Source organism: Dipodomys spectabilis, unplaced genomic scaffold (genome assembly GCF_019054845.1).
Source record: "Dipodomys spectabilis isolate Male_0828 unplaced genomic scaffold, ASM1905484v1 ptg000043l, whole genome shotgun sequence".
NCBI classification, from domain to species: Eukaryota; Metazoa; Chordata; class Mammalia; order Rodentia; family Heteromyidae; genus Dipodomys; species Dipodomys spectabilis.
This window is the reverse complement of record NW_024870720.1, coordinates 12,166,171-12,186,704: the sequence shown is the minus strand read 5'-3', so window position 1 is coordinate 12,186,704 and position 20,534 is coordinate 12,166,171. Positions and strand designations below refer to the sequence as shown.

At 35.1% G+C, this 20,534-nt stretch overlaps 1 protein-coding gene across 2 annotated transcripts in view; it reads right to left on the bottom strand.

The window, feature by feature from the left end:
• Gabrb1 (gamma-aminobutyric acid type A receptor subunit beta1) overlaps positions 1-20,534 on the bottom strand; it is a 308,684-nt gene that overhangs the window by 171,899 nt on the left and 116,251 nt on the right. For both annotated transcript variants that reach the window (XM_042678275.1, XM_042678276.1), the window contains exon 4: positions 16,258-16,478. In XM_042678275.1, coding sequence (XP_042534209.1) covers positions 16,258-16,478 — 221 coding nt within the window. The remainder of the gene's footprint in view (positions 1-16,257; positions 16,479-20,534) is intronic.

The window sequence follows — 20,534 nt, the reverse complement described above, 5'->3', positions numbered from 1 at the left end:
GTCCTTGAATTACCATCCTCCAATTTCTGCCTTCTAAGTAGGATGACAGGCATGAGTCATCTATACCTGGATTCTATGAGTTTTAAATTGGAACAAAATATCCCAGGATACCAACTAATTTTAAGAATTGAAGCAAGAAACCTGACATCAAGTTACATTAATGGTCAAAAATCCTAAAACGTAATACAGAGAAATGTGGTTTTACTGTGATGATGATTATTGCTGATCTTAATTTAAAAGGTACTAAAAATGAATCTCCAAAGCTCTGAGTAAAAATACCTTTGAGAATAGAATTCTACAGCCACTGAAAGTCTGATACGAAAGTCTCATATTTCATAAATATGAAATGTATGTATTTCTCTGTATATAAGCCATAGTCTCAGCTCACACTGCAGCAAGAAGAAAAATAATGTGAAAAGCAAGTTAAAAGTAATAGAAGTAAGAGTAAGCAACACCAACTATTAGTCATGCTTTCTGTAAATATCAGTGAGTATTGATTTTTAGAACACATGGCAATAATTACACATCTGTAAATGACCAATGATATAAATAATAAACAAACAACATAACAGTAATCTAGCCATCATTTTTAGTTCTGAGACTTAGCACATATGAAGACTATTTAAAATGTGAAGACATGCTTTGTCACTTCACCCTAAATTGGCCAGACTCTTATTTAGGAGAATTACAATATCATATTTATATTTTTAGATAAATGTAAAATCCTTAGCTAGAGCCTATCTCAGTAGGTTTAAATTTTTCAGATGAAAATACATAATTGCATTTTCTTGGTCTTTGGGGCTCCAGGAAATACCTCTTATCTACAGATTTAGAAATAACTAATATCCATGGAAGTTAAAAATATCTTAATTGATTTTAATTTTGTTTTGCTTGTTTTGATGATTCAGTTTTTATAAGTTTTATTTTTTATTGTCTCATTCCTACTGAGATTGGAAAAATCAATTAAATTCTAGACATGCAGAAAACCTATACTATAAACATTGTCAAGTCACTCTGGAATACTTGAGCAAAGAGATGAAGTTAGTTTAATTCTTGAGTCTGTGTGTGGGTTTGGAATAGGGGTATAATATATGTAATTGGAATATATCTAACCTAAGTAGTCTTATCCTTGATATTTGCTCCTTAGGTGCTGAAAAAGAATGTGTTTATATTTTATTCAATTTTTGTGTACTATGAAATAGAATCAATGGTAACAAAAACATACAATGGTCTTTGAGTAGTTTCCATTTCTAATATTTTATTTATAAATATATAGAAAGAGAATAATAAAAAATGCTATTTTTTGATATAGTCTCCTAAAATATTCACTGAGCAATGAGATTTTGATTTAAAACATTTAAATATTTTTAATTTGCAGAGTTTTGTATTGTTTAACTAAGAATTATGAATTATGAGTAAGGTTAAATAAGCATTCCAATACAACTGTATGACTAGAATAATTTGCAAATGGTTGGTTTTAGACAAGTTCTATAAACTGGTTAATAATACCTCTTAATAAACAAGAGCTTTACCAAGACTTTCTATGTGAGTCCCAACAATTCCAAATGAAAATATTAGTCAACAGTTTAACAATCAATTAAGCCAAAAAAAGGCCAACAATACAGTTAGCAAATTATTTTTCTATATTCTCTGAGACATATAATTATCTGATTACCATGCAATGGTGTGAGATTCCAATATAAAACCAGATTCTGTTCTGGCAAATTCATGTGTTTGCCAGTGTCTTTGGATAAGCTATCTAACCTCTGTAAGGTCTAGTTTCCTCATCTGTTGCAAAAGGAAGTGGTGCACATTTGGAACTGGAGTATGTCTTAAATAAAATTGCAATAATGCTTCACAGTTAATATCTTTGGTAAATAGCAGTCATTATTGCTATCATAACTATTAGCTTCCATCCAAAACTGTATAGGACTTAGTAAGACATTTTGAAACAAATTAGAAAGCTCAAATGAACAAAAATTGCAAAAAAAGGCAATTTGCAGATTTTATGGCAAATGAACACAAAGTCCTCCTAGCAGCAAAAATACATAAAACCCCAAAGAAATAACAAAACCAAAGTTAATTAAAAAACAGTCAAATAACCAAGTCCTCAGAGCTTGACTTGGATTAGAATGGCAAGAGTAAGAAAAGTGTTAGGAGGACAAATGATCACTTTGATTTTCATACTCTTTATTTTGTCTTATGATATAAGTACTCTGCAATACTCTCATCTTTAATATGAACATCACTTTGTCAGAAATATTTTCTTTTCAAATATATAACATTTTAAGATGCTAATTCAATGGAATGGGATCTTAATATAGTAACTTTGTAATTTCCACTTTTCAGAGAATAAAATTAAAGCTGAGAAAGTTTGAGCATGTTGGCCAGAGATATCCAGTTGGTCATGGGAAAATCTTACTATATCTTATCACTTACGATGATCACTTCTTAATCCTGACTGCCAACTCTTGAGAGCAGGCCCATTGAAATAAGCAGGGCCATGCTCACCTTGGAGCTCCTGTTCTCAAGCGTTAGTCTATCAGAGACTAATTGGATTGACATATTCTAGACTCATTCCTACTTTAAGTTTTATTATTCTTACCAAAGACTTTCTATATCAATGAGGACCCTTCTCTCTCTTTTACATTTAGAGTGGAAGGAAAATAAAGAAGATGCTTTGCTCTGCTCCAGGTATCTGTTGGGGCTGTGACTAATAGAGGAGAACTCGATAGCTACTTAATTTCCAGTACTTTAACTTGAATCAGTGATCTTTTCTTTGTAAATGACCCCAAACTCCTGGCATATGTGCAGTAATTCAGAGTATAGACTGGATCCCAGTGCCAGCTTTTTATGTCTATAATAGAGTTAGAAAAAGGATATTGCACCATTAGGAAATGGCACTATTAATGAACACACATTAATGAACGTTTGAGTGATTTTCCTAAATATGTCTTTACAGGGGAGAAAGTCCCTGAGATATTCCAGAATTGACTGTTTTTATTCCATAAATATCTTGTTTTGTTCAAGAGATGGACTATTTAACTGGACATTGTTGTACATCATCTTCAGTATGCACAATGTGGACTAATTAGTTCACGATCATCTCTTTATGCTTCATTAAAGCTTTTGAGAACTAGTAAACTATCCACAGGAAATAAAGTAAGTGACTTAAGAAGATAGCCAATCATTCTTTTAGTCATGAAGTTGTAGAATTTTGTTCTTGACAATAAAGGTGAAGATAAAACAGAACATAAAAGTGCAACCTGGAACAAAGCAATTCATTATACTGTACTTTGTCTACATTTAACCATGAATGCAATATTCAGCCATGGTTACTAATTTTCTTAAGCTTCTTAGCCGAAACTAAATCTCTGGGCATCTCATTTAGCCTGTGTATTTCTAGATAAAAGAAAAAAGGAGGTTGATCTTTAAAGACATTTTTTTCCTAAATCTTTCTCTAAAAATGGCATTCCTCATTGCCCTTTTTATATGGGTTGAATAAAAATGGCTTTATATTTGAAGCACATACAGTTTCTTTGGTGCAGAATTATCCTGTGACATAAAAGATAAAAGTACATAATACTTGAAAATAATGAGCAATAACAGAGTTTCCTGAGCCAGGATAATGCCTTCATTCTTCTCTGGCCCCACTAATCTAATTACAAGAAAAAACTCAGGTCATAGAAAAAAAAGAAATTCCTCTTCATTGTCTACTTTGAACAGACCTGGAGAGATTCTCAGGGATGTGAACGATATCATCAAAGGTAATCTATGTGATTGTATAAAGTCAAGAAAGGGCTGTCCATTTAATCTTCAAAGTAGCAGAACCTCCCCAGGAAGTAGAATGACGTATTAAAGAGATAGGCTTTCAACTCACAGAGTAAAATGTAAGAATAGACACAGTTACTATTTATGGCATGTTTACTAGGTGACAGGCATTTTGCTAGTCATCTTCAATGCATTTCGACAAGTATGCTTTATTGATAAAATAATGAGTGGCAATAGAAAGTTTGGTTGATATGTCAAAGGTCATATAGATGATTTGTTGTACAGCCAGATGATTCAGTTCAAGATTATTTTCGACCAATAGCCTTGCTTTTAATTGCTGTGGATATTTTTCCATTAGCTCTATAGCAACTTGGACTTATTATATACCTTATAATGCACTTATTACACTTTATACTCAGGTACAGCACTCAAAGTACTTTCACTCATAGAAGCTCTGAGAGATGAGTAAGAGTAAAACAAAATAAAACACTACTTTCATGTCGTATATAACAGTCCTTGTAAGACTCGGAGATGGCTATCACTTTACATATTTTACAAGTGAAGTGGTGTTTGGGCGCCAAAAGATGGAGTAGAGTAAATGATCTTCAGGCATACCACCCAGAAGGGTGTAGCTGGTTCATCTGATTCCAAAGCTCAAGATTCCTCCTTTCTACCCATTTATCTAGCTCTAAAGAAACATATATGACAAGGCACTGATTCATTTTTCTTTAATAGTTCTATAGAAGAATTTTTTGTTGTTGTTGGTTGTGTGGGCCTGAGCACTGTCCCTCAGCTCTTCAGCTCAAGTCTAGCACTCTATCACTTGAACCACAGCACCACTTCTGGCATTTTCTGCTTATGTGGTGCTGAGGAATGGAACGCAGGGCCTCATGCATGCAAGGCAAGCACTCTACCACTGAGCCATCTTCCCAGCCCAAGAAAATTTTTTTATGGGAAACTTTTCCCCACTGTTAGATTCAATGAGTTACACAAATGGGACTGATATGTTCTTTGAAAGGCTCCCTTGTTGGGCTTCAATCTTTCATCTGTTTTGGAAGTAATACAGAACAAATCTAAGTCGTGTGTGTGTGTGTGTGTGTGTGTGTGTGTGTGTGTGTGTGTATGTGTGTGCTGGTACTGGGGCTTGAACTCAGGGCTTTGTGCTCTTGCTTAACTTTTTCTGACTTAGGTTAGTTAATATGTATACTTTCTGAATTTAGAGCTGTCACATACAGAAATAAGTTTAGATTCTTTAATAATGGCTCCATTGAGGTGATAAGAAGCATTCATGAGCTTCTTTGCTACAAGCTTGCATTTATAAGTTGTCTTATTATAAGTTGTCTTATGAAACAAAAGAAAATTACTTGTGCATGTGTTCTGAGCTAAATGTTTGAGTAGAAATATTGTTCACAAATTAGTTTTTAACTTCGTCAGTCCTAGTGACAATCAAGGAACAATTTGCTGTCACTTTGCATATTTAAGCATATGGCCTGGGGTTCAAGTGAGATTCCTATACAAGAGATTTGAAAATATTATAAGTCCAAAAGTATTGATGATTTCTGAGGGAAATAGTATTAAAACACTCATGTAAATGCTTTTCTTATGATAAAATGTAAAAGGCATTGTCTATAATATTGTGTTTCTAATCCTCATAGCTGAACATACTTTTAACTCTTAAGAGGAAATCTACCCATGACTTTTAAGTTGTAGATAGTTAAAAATAAGGAAAACATTTTTTTCCTAATGATACGAAAAGAATTGGAATGTCTAGAGACTTGAAAATAAGAATCTCTCTGATAATTTAAGAAAAAGAAGGCCCCATCCATAGGCAAATTTTAAATGAAAACAACATAAGATCTAATCAAGAAGTATTGCAAGACTGAAGAGCCATATGGACTTGATGGATAACTGGGAGTTTACAAGTCCTGCATAGGTCCATGATATGCTGAAATAGTGCAGGATAGACTGCAGGATAGAACAGAAGTTCAGTTGAGGCATAGGAACAGAACTCAGAAGGAAACAGAGGATGACAATGGTCTTAAGGGATGTTCTTTTGACTAAGGAATCTGTGAGCAAAGCCAGCAGATACCCTTTCAAAATAGTTTTGAGTTTTGTGATTGTTGTTAAATGTGCAAGTGACTTGTGGCAGTAATTTAGTGTCATTAATTACTAATAACAATTCATTATTTTTTCTTTTAAATATATATTTTTATTGTAAAGATACTGCAGAGACGGTTACAGTTACATGAGTCAGGTAATGAGTACATTTCCTATCGAGCCCCTCCTTTGTTTTTCCCCTACCATCCCTTAACAATTCATTATTAATTCTATTTTTTTTCCCTCTGTTTTTTTTCTTTTCCCTTTTGTGCTGTTAAGCCTGGCCTTTTCATATCTCCAATATTTTTACAAAACATTGAAAAGCTGGCAGTCCCTTTGTCCATTGTGCTGGAGAAGAAAATATTTTTGAAGTGGAAGGGATGAAATTCCTTTGTTTTGTGCTGGGTACTTTGAGAGGATAGGAACATATAAATAACACATATCCCTTCCCAACCATCATCCTCAGGATTCTACCTTTGTCACAGAAATGCAATAACCTGAATTTTCAAAGCAATCTGTTGTTCTGTTTCTAGAACAATACGTTCTGCCTTCACTAATACTTTGATGTTCACGGAGAAAAAGAAAATATAACTCTGCCTTAAGCAGCTTCACATAAGTTTGAGGGTTTTTGAAAAGCATATTAAAAACAGCACGTACATTAGTTTTTCTTCTTGTTGTGGTTTAAGATTTTGCCACTACCCTACGACTCTAAGAAAAATGGGTAGAACTCTCACTGTAGTTTTCTTATGAGTTGGCTTGATCTCCAGGGCTATATATGTGTCTTTATTAATAAAAAAAGATTTTGGAAAGATAAACCCAATGTTGTCCTAGGAGACACAGAGAAGCAGATACAGATTCATGACATACAGTGCTGTTCCTTAATATAATGCTCTTTGTCTTGGAATAATACCTGTTCTCTTTGGCTATACAACATTCATTGTTTCTGAGCAAAGGAAGAAAATAAGAGGCTCATTGAGGACAATATATTTTTTTCCTTTTCAAAAGTGTGTTTTGCAAGTTGAAATGTCAGGAGGTTGAAGTACTAGTTCCAGTAAATATTGGAGTCATTTCTCCATTACTTCTTTTACATTAACAAAGCAACATGAGGCTTATTGTAAAGACATCTGTCAATCTCGATTAGATTACTCAGGTTGACAGGCAAAAAGAAGTCAACATTTCTTCTAAAACTCTAGCTTTAACCTCTGTTTTCACTGTAGTTGATGTTGGTATAATTTGGGAGGGGAAGGGAAAAAACATATTGTTCAAATAGGGATACAGGTGGACCCATTGCAACAATGAAATGTACAAGATGCTATGTCGACAAACGAAGCTTACAACTTGGGGATGGGGTGAGGAAGGAGATAGGAAGGTAGGGATGGGAAGGGGAAACAAAGGAGGAGGCAACGATGTTTGATAAGAAATGTACATTACCTTGCTCAGGTAACTGTAACCCCTCTGTATGGTATTTGCACAATAAAAAAACATTAAAAAATTTAAAAAATGTGTTCAAATGTATTTCAGTGGCACATGCTCTTCTTGAGAGCTTTTGTGACTTTTCTGTTTGAGTCTGAAGTAAATTAGCACTTCCATAATGATGGAATGTTTCAGAACGCTGCATCAGTGCTTCTGTGTCTGGATGTTATACAGTGTCATAGACTTCACAATGAGAAAGGACATTCCAGGCTTAGTACTATGTGTAATTCACAGCCCACAATGGAATTCAAAGTTGGAGAAACATTCCAAGGCCTCTCTTTGACATACAAAATTAGAAAAATCACAATACAGTCAAATGCTGTTTTTCAGGTGAAAGTTTTACAAACATGGAACATTACTATAGGAAGCCTAGCTTAAACCTGATGCTGTGAAAAATAGGCAAAGAGAACTTATATTATTTATTTTGGTAACAATCATTATTATATAAGTAGCATGTGTTATCTAAGTGTACTGCTGGCGTTCTTGCTTTTTATGGGACTGAAGTTTGAACTCAGACAAGGAAGTAACGAGGCATGCTTCTAGCCCTTTCATGTACCAGTATTATTATTTTTTGTACTGTTTCTTCTTTATGACTTTTCTGTTGTCTTTTCTCCCTGTGTTATGTTTCTACTAGATACTTAAATTGCATTCCTGTGGCTCTTTCTCTTTTTGATCATACCAGGCTTTCAATTCAAGGCCCTGCTTCTTGATAAGCAGGTACACTAATACTTGAGCCAAGTTCCTAGCAATTTTATCTTTCTTTTTTTTCATTTAGACTTTCCTATTTATGTCCAGGACATTTTGGGATCTAATTCTTATATCAATACTTCTCACATAGCTGGGGTGACAGGCACACATCACCCAATTTTTATTGATTGCAATGGTAGTCTCATTAACTATTTGTCTAGGGTTTAGATACAAACCACCATGCTTGGCTGATATTTAGTTCTTTTAAAAATATTTTTGGTCAATGGTGTTGTTTAATCTTCAAATTTAATTTTATTAAGGACAATTTATCATAATGATTAATTCTACAAATTACGTGGTTACATGATAGCTATAATAACTGCATAATTATTCCAATCATTCATTAAGTATTTGAAATTGTCCCAATGCCTATTTATAAAAATATAAGATGCTAGGAAGCAGGATTCAGTCATTCCTTTTCCCACATACATAGAAGAATAAAGAACATTCAAAAGAAACTTTAAGCAAAAATAGCAAGGCTTTCTTCACCAGAGAACCTTTTAAATAGCTGTCTCTAGTTGACTGATGAAACTCTAAAATACAAGTAGCCTAAACCGTGAGAGGAATAGCAACACAGCCCTTTAGTGGAATTGTAAAGAGAGTATGCAGGCATTTTCCTAATAAACTGAGTTACCTATTCTTTATGCACGGTCTGTTTTTGATCCTTTTCACTCGAAATAACAAGTTTCTTTCTCTTACAAGGTGCATTTGTCAATACCAGCCAGTACTCTGCAAACACTGTATCAGCCCACAAATTTGTTCTCTACAATCAAGTCCCCAATATGCTCTTTCCAGTGTATCTCACAGTGAGCTGTGTGTAATCGGGACTGGACTCGTGGATGTAATTGTGACTGCTCTATGCAGGCTGAGTCTATAGGAGAGAGAAAGAATTTTTTTCAGGGTGTCTGATGAAATATTTAGGACCACAAAACTGCTTTAAAATCAATACTGGTGTGTATTAAAAAATTTTTTTGGATCTGTATTATCAAGATAATTGCCTCTGCTTTTTACTTGATCATAAAGACCAAGACAAGACAGCTGATCCTCCAAGGTAGTATGGGAAACTCTTTCTTTTACATTCAATACATGTAACCATTGATTTTACTCTCACATATAACCCATAGTCAGGCACTGTCAAAAATATCAAAAAAATCAATTCAGAATAGAGCTAAGCAAAGCAAATATAGCAAGGGATTTCTTCAGATGCACATCAAGTCACAGTTGTCTAGTGAATATTAGACGTGCCTGAAACCTAAAGCTCCAAAGTTTCTCACTGGAATTTGTACTCATTAAAATATGTTAGAGATCCCCACAAAGTTGTGATGTTTACTAAGGCTTCTGCTCTTTGAAGCGCTATTCCCAATTATGCTGTGTGCCTTCTGTATTGTTTGCATTTCTATAATAGGAAGCAATGAAGTCTTATGCACAGACAACTTTCTTCCTGGAAATGAGCATCAGGATTCTTAAGGATTCTTGTGTAAAGGCTAAGAGCAGAGACTTGCAGTGGTAGATGTGGGTTAAATCCTGCTCTCAACACTTAGAGAGACTTTACCCTACATATCAGATGGCAGGCTGTGATACCTTCTACACAAAGGAAGAGATGCAACTGTACTCAAGTGTCTGATAAAATGCAAGAGAAATCACCCAAGAGTGAAAATGGTTGTGTATGGGTAGAAGAATGGAATGGGAGAGGGTTGGGGCAGCAAAGAAGGTTAAAACTTGTTTGGTTTCACAGATCTACATGAGAATCATGTAAATATTTTATATAATTTTGAAATACATTCAAACCAAATTTGACACATGCAAAATGCAAACAAAATGTACTTCAATCATATGGAAGGGATTATTTCTAAACTAAATTATAAAATGTAACTTAAAATAATTCACCTCCATGTTCCTGATGTAATATGTTCTAATATCTATATATATTTAGTAGCATAAAGTAATAAGCATTTTAATATCATTAGGAACCAGAATTTTCTTTTGCTAAGAAAGGCTTTTTTTATGTAGCCCCAAAGGCTAGTGGTCTCCATCTTGAGATCTTTCTGCCTCAGCCTCCCAAGAATTGGGATAAAAGGCATGGCTAGCACACTTAGATGGATAATATTTTATATAAAAGAGAGAGAAGTATCATAAAATGGGAGAAATGAGTAAAAACAGATGGTTGTTTTTGTTTGTATCTTTTTCTTTTTGCTGCTAGAACTGGGGCCTTTTTAAATGCAAGTACTAGTGGCTTTTTTTTGTATATTTGTTTTTGTGACTGCTCTTTGCAGGCTGAGTCTATAGGAGAGAGAAAGAATTTTTTTCAGGGTGTCTGATGAAATATTTAGGACCACAAAACTGCTTTAAAATCAATACTGGTGTGTATTAAAAAATTTTTTTGGATCTGTATTATCAAGATAATTGCCTCTGCTTTTTACTTGATCATAAAGACCAAGACAAGACAGCTGATCCTCCAAGGTAGTATGGGAAAATCTGTCTTGACTCTGGGCCTGAGCACTGTCCCTCAGCTCATCAGCTCAAGGCTGAAATTTGATTTAGCTTACAAACTTATAAGGAATAAATTCATTGGGTGGTATGCAAGCATAAAAAGTGTATTAACTAAAATATTGTAGATTCAATCGAGAAGTCAAATAGTATAATTCCTTAGAAAGGCAAGGTAAAGGTTCAATAAAACAAGCACCAGGAAGTTGGGGACTTGGAAGGGGTGGGATTAAAGGGAAAGGGTGGAAAAATGAAGAGAGGAGGGAGAAAATGCAGACAAGAATCCAATGTATAACCTAAAAAATTAAAAAAAGTGAGGGAAGGAATAGGTAGGGGAAGGATGAGTGAGAATGTTGAAAGGGGTGACAAGATATAATTTATTCATAAACTGCTTTGTTAAATTATAACTTCTTTGTGCAACTACTTAAAGATAATAATAAAATAGTTCAAAAACGATAAAAGGAGTAAATGGGATAAAGTGTTAGAGGAAAGGATATTTAGGGGAAGATACAGTAAGACATTTCACTATGGCTATAGTGTTACATAGAAAATATAAGTGGTCTCAATGAACTTAAATTTCAGAGAAATAATTTATAGGGTAGCCCATTAAATTAGAATTTCAGGGAGCAACTTATTTAGGACACATTGGGGGTTGAAATTCTTTTGACATGTTTTGAGAAATAAGTAGAGTATCTTATATTACAGATGTACGACTGAAGTCAATTTGATGAGGGCTTTGAAGACATTAATATTTTTGTGTTTGGGGAGAGTGATATGATCTAGCATACTCTATAGGAAAAACAGATGACAGTGATAAGAAGGAACAAAATTGTAGAAGGAAAACTGGCCAGGAAGTGACAGATATTGACAGCATTAACTTAGTGACAGACATGGTCTAGAAGTAGAGAAGATAGATGAGATAGAGCAAGCTTTAGACAAGAGATTCAGTCTCAGGCACAAGAGACATAGATGTTTCACAGCTCGTCCCTGCCAATGAGGATGGAGATGCTTTGAAGGAAGATCTGCTTTGGGAGAAAACAAATGATATGAACTAAGTGTCATGTCAGGAGAAACTTCAAGGCACCTAGATTGAAATGTTTAGTGAACAATTACAAATCTTTCATTTTTTCTGAAGCTCAGTGGTTTAAATTTCTTTTTTGTATTCGAGGCTGTCAAATGGTTTAGTGTGTCATACCTTCTATTGTACAAGTTAGAGACAAAAGAAAAGGCAGTGATGAGACAGCTAACCAAGAACAAAAGCAATTCAAAAATTATTCCAAGTCAATGATCACTCTAGAGATATTTGGAGAAGACAAGAGTATAACTTGATAGACATTGGCGATGACTTTGGTAATTTTGGACAGAGGCATTTTAAGAAAATCATATTATGAGTTGGGTGCCACAGGCTCACTCCTGCAATCCTAGCTACTTAGGAGGCTGAGATCGAGAGGAATGAGGTTGAAAGCCAGTTCAGGAAGAAAAGTCCCCAAGACTGTCTCCAGAGTAACCAGCAAAATACAGTGGTAGAGTGCTAGCTGAGAAAGTGAGTCCAGTATGAGGCCGCGAATCCAAACATTAGTACCACATAAAAAGGGGGTGGGGAGAATAAAACAAAGAAAGCAGCATACTATGTAGGGCTTCATTGATTGGGAATGGGGAAACGAGATGGAGGAGGGTGCAGGGGTGCCAAAGTAGAGAAAACCAAAGCTTCCATGAACTTTCATGTTGAAAGAACACTAGCATGAAGGTTCAGTAGAGAGATGAGCCTGAAGACTGAAGTACAGGAGAACTAAAACAGAAAGGTAGTTGCAGCAGTAGGAGAAAACACACTGGGGGGAGAGATTAGCCTTAGAAAGAAGACAATGTGTTTCCTTTCCAGTGAAAGGAAAGGAGGAGGGGAAAGCCAGGGGAAATTTTATGGATTTTTTGATATGCAAGATTGAGTCCTTACTTTTGATTGAGAAAGGGTAGAGAGCTCACGGGATGAAAGCCCCACTCTCCTTACACAAGTTATAGCATAGCCTGAGTTACAGCATAGTCCTATAGTTGGAGCCCTGCATAAATAAAGTAGAAAATTTCAGTGGTTTCAGACTTCCCATGGATGAGTGCATTTTGCCACACAGTAGAGGAACCTCAATAAATAGGAAAGGGCACAAGGAATGACCTCTCTCTGCCAAGATAGACACCTGTTGCACAGGACTGTGTTTTCTCCGAAGTTCCAATCTCCAGTCGACACTCTTCTGTTATTGGGGAGTTCGTGCAGGCCAGGGTACCATCATCACTTGAGTGTCAAATCTGATAGTTCACCAAGATACAGTACAACCTGCTCTATACTTGTGATTTTCTATAAATGAACTTGAAGCACCTCAGACTGAATTTGAATATAGGAAATATTGGACTTTGTTTAACATGTTCGTATGATTGTGGAATACCTGGTCAAAGGGGTTTGGGGCCGCATTCGGAAAATCTCATGGATCCTGTCATTGTTAAACACTACTCAGTAATGGGTGACCTCATTCACAATGATCATTAGCTGGACTTATGGAAAGGAGGATGTCCATCAATTTTATTCTCCTGATTTCTCCCATCTAAAGTAGGGACTGTTCAACTATAAAGATGTCAAATCACACATTGTAGAATGAGGATTTTCTACTCTGTGTGTTTAGGAATGATAAATGATAGCTATTCTTTAAAAGGCTCTTATCAAAAGAAGTTACAGATTTTAATTTCTACAACTAGGAAATGCTACATTAGAGCCATTAAACATGAGCACACTTTTAAGACACAGAAAGATAGAAATAATTGAATTTAGGCTCAGAAGGGAGTTTAGGCTTAATGTTGTCCAATCCTTTGCCTTTAAGGTCAACTTAAGGTTTTCTTTAAGCTGGCTGGGGGATGCAAACTGGTGAGCTCACAAGTGTCCATTTCAATTGCTTTCCATTCTTCCATATGACAAATTGCCCAGGAACCAAATTAGTAAATGGTGCACATACTAAATCCTCAATGAGTATCTTCTTAATTGGTCAAATATATCTATATTCTGATCATTAGTACCCCCTGAGAGCTAGAGAGCCACCCTCAGAATGCAGTTTTTTTTCAATATCTAATAATAGGGCTATAAAACTCACAATGAGAAAATTTAGGACTTGCTATATATTCTCTTATATATTATTTTTTATTATCATTTTTTAGCCAGTCCTGGGGCTTGAACTCAGGGCCTGGGCACTGTTTCTATTTATGTGGTACTGAGGAATGGAACCTAGGGTTTCATGCGTGCTAGGCAAGCATTCTACTACTAAGCCATATTCCCAGGCTGCTCTTGCCTATTATTTTAAAGATCTCAATAATGAATTTGGGAGGTATTGAGGTATTCTAGATAAAAAAGAAATCTTAGCAAAGTTACTTAATTTGTTCCAGGCCAACCAGTCAAAACCAACTTCATTCCCCTGACTGCAGATATTATGCATTCTCTTTTCTATCTTATGCTCTCTCCAAGATACCATAGTTTCTAGGGAATGGCAAACCACAGCTTGTGAGGGAAGAGGCTATGGTGAAGGCGGTAGGGAAGAAGGGAATGTATCAGATCTGATATGAGACATTTATGGAGAAAGTGGGTGCCACAAAAAGTACACCAGAGGAAGTAACAATGCTTGATAAGAAATGTGCTCATTATCTTGCCCATGTAATTGTAACTCCTCTGTACGGTATTTTCATAATAAAAATTTTAAAAAGTACACCAGAGTCCACATGCTAGATGCATAGTTTCTGTTTCTATTTGGATGGTCCTATTAGGTCCATAGACTAAGCTACATAGACCATAGTTTGTCTCTGAAGAGGAAAAGGCAGTCTTGTACAAATTGGAAAGAGATGTTAGAAGACAACAGAAAGGAAAAAAATGCAGCTATTCTAGTCAGGATAATTAAACTTAGTCAAGACCTTATGTCGAAAAATGAACCTTACCATTTAGGCTGGGGGGCAGGTGTAGTTGAGGAAGTGGGAGGGAAGGGATAGTAGGGGAAAAACAAAGGAGGAGGCAACAATGCTTGATAAGAAATATAGTCATTACTTTGCTCACGTAACGGTAACCCCTCTGTATAGTATTTTCACAATAAAAAACATTTTTTTAAAAAAACTTAGTTCCTCTTTTGTCATTATGTTATTGTGATCCTAGATAAGTCTTTATGTCCTTCTATGCTTCAGTTTCCCAGTTGTAGAATGAGGTGAATTCAGACTTAGGATGCTCTAAGATTGATTTTCTAAGATGTGTGAGTCTATTAGAGACTCTTAGTGAGTCTCTAATATGTTATTTCTTTCTATGATTCGATTCCCATTGGTAGACACTGAAAATAACTTGGAAATTCTTATAGTATAATCTTGTAAACTAACAATTTGACCTTCATTCTTGTAAAAAATATAGTTGCCCTTTGTTTCAAACTTTAAAAAATTATTTGTATGCACTCTTGAGTAATCAGTTAACTTGTAAAAATAGCTGTTGATTAGGATATTAAGATTGGTTGTGGAATTACTTTTCTAGACTAGATACTTGATATAAGTTGGATAAACAACAAAAAGTCTGAGTCATTCCAGCATATGAACCATCACTATGAATCAATTACCAATCACTATTAGTACATTTTTGTCTGTAATTGTTATCAGTATGGTCAAAAGAGATGTTGCTTTATTTCATGATTTTTCCACAACACATTTAGATCAGATTGTAACTAGAGTTCAGATTGTAACTGAACCAGTGGAAAATTTCTAACGATCATTTTGCCAAGAAAGATGATCCAATTTTACTGTATAAATGAAGACCAGATTTCTCAATCAAATAACCAACCACTAAGTTAAGATTATAAATTTTGTCTCTGAGATATTTTTCACTTCCATGTTTCTTAGGGATTTTGTCAAGCTTATAGATATTAATTGTAGATTTTTGCACCATCGATAGAGTTTTAGCTTTGTGTTCATAGTAAATGAAACAATTTTAGGGAGCCAATAATATCACCAGAATAGTAAGAAAATTGGGTGCATATATTGTATACCTGTCATCTATTTTTTTAAAGAGAATTGCAAAAATTTAAAGACCTCTACATATCCTCTAAATACAGGTCATAGCTTAGATATGTTCGGCAAAACTGCAAATGAATTTTTAAACATAGAAAATATTTTTAATAACTGACACCTGAATTAGTGGGTAGCTATATGGGAAAGTATAGAACCTCTACTCATACTTCGTGAAAAATGCAAAATTAATGTAATATGAATCACAAACCTAAATAAAAAAGATTAAATAGAATAGTTTAAAAACTAATACATGGATTTTTCTCAAACTTGCCACAATAATGTTTTCCAATTTCTTCAAAACACTTACTTCCTTGTCATAATTTAATAGCTATCCCTGCAACTTGGAACAATCTTGGTGACTTGGTGACATATATATATATATATGTATATATATATGTATATATATATACATATATATGCTAAAATAAGCTAATAGTTGGAAATCAGAGGCAAAAATGTTCTTGTACATTCCTGCCCATGCTGAACTCAAATATTATTGGAGATATTATCATTTTTAATAGAAGTTTAGTATGCATATGAAACACCTAAACTGCTTCTCTCTCCCTTACCCACTCCCCACTGTAGAGCTAGAACGACAGCAGCATGCATTGGGCCACTTACCGGAGTCCATAGAGAACAGTCCCATCAGGATGCAGTCGGATCATTCGGTTTTTCACTGTCACTCCATGTACAAATGACTTCTTGTCATTCAGAAAGTAGGTGTCAGGAACCCAGAGTTGGTCAGCCACCCTGTTGTCCAGGGTAAGGTTTAGTGGGATTCCAGAATAAGAGAGCCTTTTGTCTTTCCAAGACTGCTGGAAGTACATGGTGAGTGTATAATCCTGGGAAATAAAGGAAGCCAGAAAGGAATTTTACTGTCATAGTTATCTAAGGTCTTTACTTAAGAATCTGACAGCATGTAGTACTGTAGATGCCTGAAGAACCTGGTAGATACTTGTGAGTAGGTTGGATTTTATACCTCCGGGTATAAGTCAAATGATAGGATGAAGTACCAGAACGATGCATGAGTGTGTGTATAAGCAATACAGCACAATTATACATGACTAAATCTTTTTGTGGTCGTACTGAGTTTTGAACTCAAGACCTTCTTTTGCTTGCTGGGGAAGTACTTTCCTACTTGAGCCGTTCTACAGCTCCCTCCCTTGTTAGATATGTACAAGTAGAATCTTTATGTTTTGTTACTGTTGTATTCTCCCATATATTAATCAGCATCAGTCTATTTTGACATGTCCCTACAACATACAATGTACCGAAACTTGACTCATCCTTGTCACTCTCTGTCATCTTCCTCCTCCCTTCCTAAACAATCTTGATAAGCATCATTGTTCTATTTTCACCTGTGTACATAAAGTCTGTTGGCCATTTTTACTTTCCTTCACCTTCTCTACTTACCCTTGTGCCTCCTACTGGTATCCGTAGCCCAGACAGGACCCTTTTACCTTCCCGTTATTTCTGTCATGTTTTGTCTTTTAGTGTATACATGCTACGTTTTCAAAGAGATTATCATTTGAGCACACATGCATATGCAGGCCTTTAATCATACAGAGCTCCTTCTCTGTTCTCTTTCTGCTTTACTTAACAGCTTTTGGTGAGTTTCGTTTTTTTCTACACCCACCGATTCAATACACTTTATTACTTGAGCCATGTCCCTAGTCCTTTTTGCATTTTTTTTTTTTTTGAATTGGCTTTCCTGTTTTGGCTAAGTTGGCCTGGACCACGACTCCCCTATTTACACCTCCCAGATCTGGGATGACAGATACATGTCACCATGCCCAGCTTATTAGTTGAGATGATCTGTCACTAACTTTGGCCTCCTGCTGGCCTTCAATCATGGTCCAGGTTACAGGTGTGAGCCACCATGCTTGGTCTATAATTGAATTTAAAGACTTAAAGGTAGTAATATGGAAGGAAATAACCAGTTTACAAAAAGTAATCACTCTTGGACGGTATGCTTACAGTTTCATTTTATAGTAGGAAATTTGATTAAAAAAGAAAAACAACTAAAAACAGATTCACTTAAGGGAGAGGGTGGTGTTTTTCAAGCAGCAAGTACACTTTTAAAAATTAATACATCTTTCTTTGATGCATAAAGATTATCCATTTTCATTTTCTGTATCTGTGAGTCACGGAAAGCAGTTGCAAAGCACATGTAGGTGGAGATGTTTACTTTGGCCTGAAGATTAACATCAGTGGTATAAGTGATCAACAGTTTCTTTTTTATGTTACTCCTGCTGTGTATAAGGAGTTGGTAAAATTTGGCATCGGATTTGTACTTGAGAGTGTGTTTCCTCACCTTCTGCAAAAGGTTAGAACAGAACATTTTGTGATTTTTTTTTCCTAACTGGGTTTTCCCTGGCAGCGAGAGACAGGAAGATTTGGGCTCGATAAATAGATCAAGCTACAGGGGAGGGATGATGGTGATTATCTAGTGCTTTAGTTATTGTCTATTTTAAAGAACTCTATTAATACAAAGTACAATTGCCCATTAAGAGAAAATAAATTGGCTGCAGTGTAATCATAAAGTCTTTAAGATATGGATCCCCACATAATAAAAACAAAAGGCTCCATTTTTCTTTTAAAGGACACTTACATGTCGATAGTGACTTTGTGAGTGGCTTAGCAAATACTCATGAATCTTGCACAACATCTGTACGGAAGTGGCATATGAATCATACAGAATCACTGACTCAAATCATGAGCCTTACATCTGGGCAAACTGGGCAAACTGCATCCCAGCTAGATATCCCTCAACTGATACATATATATGTATATATATGTCTGTATATACATATATATGTATATATGCATGCATTTTTGAAAAATCTTCTGGAGGATAAATTCAGTCCCTTAAACAACATATGCAACTACATGTTCACAATTTACTTGGAAACTATCTTGTAATATATGAAAGGCATGCTTTTTGTTACTCAGTCATAAGAATTTTTGCTTTGTACAACTGATCACAACTATTTCATTTACAAATCTGAAACCTTGTTTAATCTTACCTTCATACATACAAACTTTATATGGGTGCATGCACACATAGATGCATACACACCTGTGTGAGTATGTGTATGAAAACAATCCCTTCTCAATTACTACTGCTTCATTTATATCCTCCTTAAATTTTAAGAAAATGACATCTGTTTGGAAGAAAATGAATTGAACAGATTCTAAACCTTAAATTTCAAAACACCTTAACTTTAATATCTCCCACATGAAGAGCTATGTAACTACAGGAAACTCATTTTATTTGTTTCATTTCAGATGCCTCATTTTAAAAATAAATATAAAAATATCATTTTACTTCCTTATTGCAAATATGAAGGTTGAAAGTATGTTAGAAAGCTAGTTGCTGGTGGTGCATGCCTGAAGCCTAGTTACTCAGGAGGCTGAGATCTGAGGATTGTGGTTCAAAGCTGGCCCAGGCAGGAAAGTCACTGAGACTCTTATCTTTAATTAAGCACCACCAAAAAACCAAAAGGTAGAGCCATCACTCAAGTGGTAGAGTGTTAGCTTTTAGCAAAAGAATGTGTTAGAAACTGTAACATGATGAAACACATATATAGGTTTGGGTCTATATGTATATATAATGTGTGTGTATACATATATAAGTATATATATAGATACATGATTAAGAATTTTGTTCAAAAGGCTTTTGAAGATAATGATCATGGTAGTAATAAGGGTGGACAGAAGGACAGTATAGCAACGCTTAAATTCCACTTAAACACAACATCTCCTTACTCTGCTCACAGTGAACCACTCAGAGTAACAATCTCTCTTGTTGTATGGTATGATATCTACTTTTCACAACCATCTCATATCTATTACTACCTTTGGTTCTCCCAGCAACTAATGAGATACACTAATCCACTAGAACAGAATCTAGAGATTTCATGTTGCAGAAAGTATTGACTATTATAGATAATTTGTACCTACTATCCCTTACTTCACATACATCTTACCAGGGAAATTTGAATATAAGGAAATCTACAACCTCATTTGGATAGATTCTACTTTCATGTAAAAAAACAAGTGGATTAATAGCTGTTACGTTGTTCTACTACACAAATTTCATACTAACTCTTCACCAGATTAAAGAACAAGTACTCTAAAGAAGATAGATTTGTTTTTTTTTAAGAAAATATTGTGTGTGTATGTCTGTGGTGTGTGTGTGTGTGTGTGTGTGTGTGTGTATTTAGTGCTAAGAGCATTGAAATTACTTTTTCTTTCAGGGCTGCATCTGGAAGAATTAGATGTATTCAACCAGTTTTCTCACTTATGCAAGTTTCTTCTTGAGAGAAGTGCAACACGTTTCAAAACTATGGGCTACAGGGAATTCTGTGACACTGAAGTAAATTAATGGGATTAGCCGTGTGAGATTGCTAATGAAATTGGTCAGGCTAATTCAAGCATGATAGAATTTGATTCGTTGAGGAAAGGCAAGAAAGGTTATTAAATCACTAGTACTCAGGAAACTCCTCCAAAAGAATATACTTTGTGAATGTAAATATGAGTAAAGATTGGAGAAAATCATTATAATAACTAAGTCATTCTTTTCTGAGATAAAGATACCATTCTATTTTAGATATGTAATTTTAATGTCAGAGAACCTTCCCTCTTTAGTCTATATTTAGCAGTGTCTGACGATAGATATGGCTGTCATAACTAGGGTAGTGGTAATAGGCTTTTGTGCACAGAGGTCAAAAGTCCTCTTGACCTAATGAGCCCCCCACGACAAAGGATTTGCTGGCTCAAAACAGTCACAGTTGAAAATTGTCTCTTGTCAAGGTTGAAAAACCTTGCCTTTTATAAAGTATTCTTCCTTTACACATTAGGAAAAATACTTTGTTATCTTGTTCTATCACTTAGTA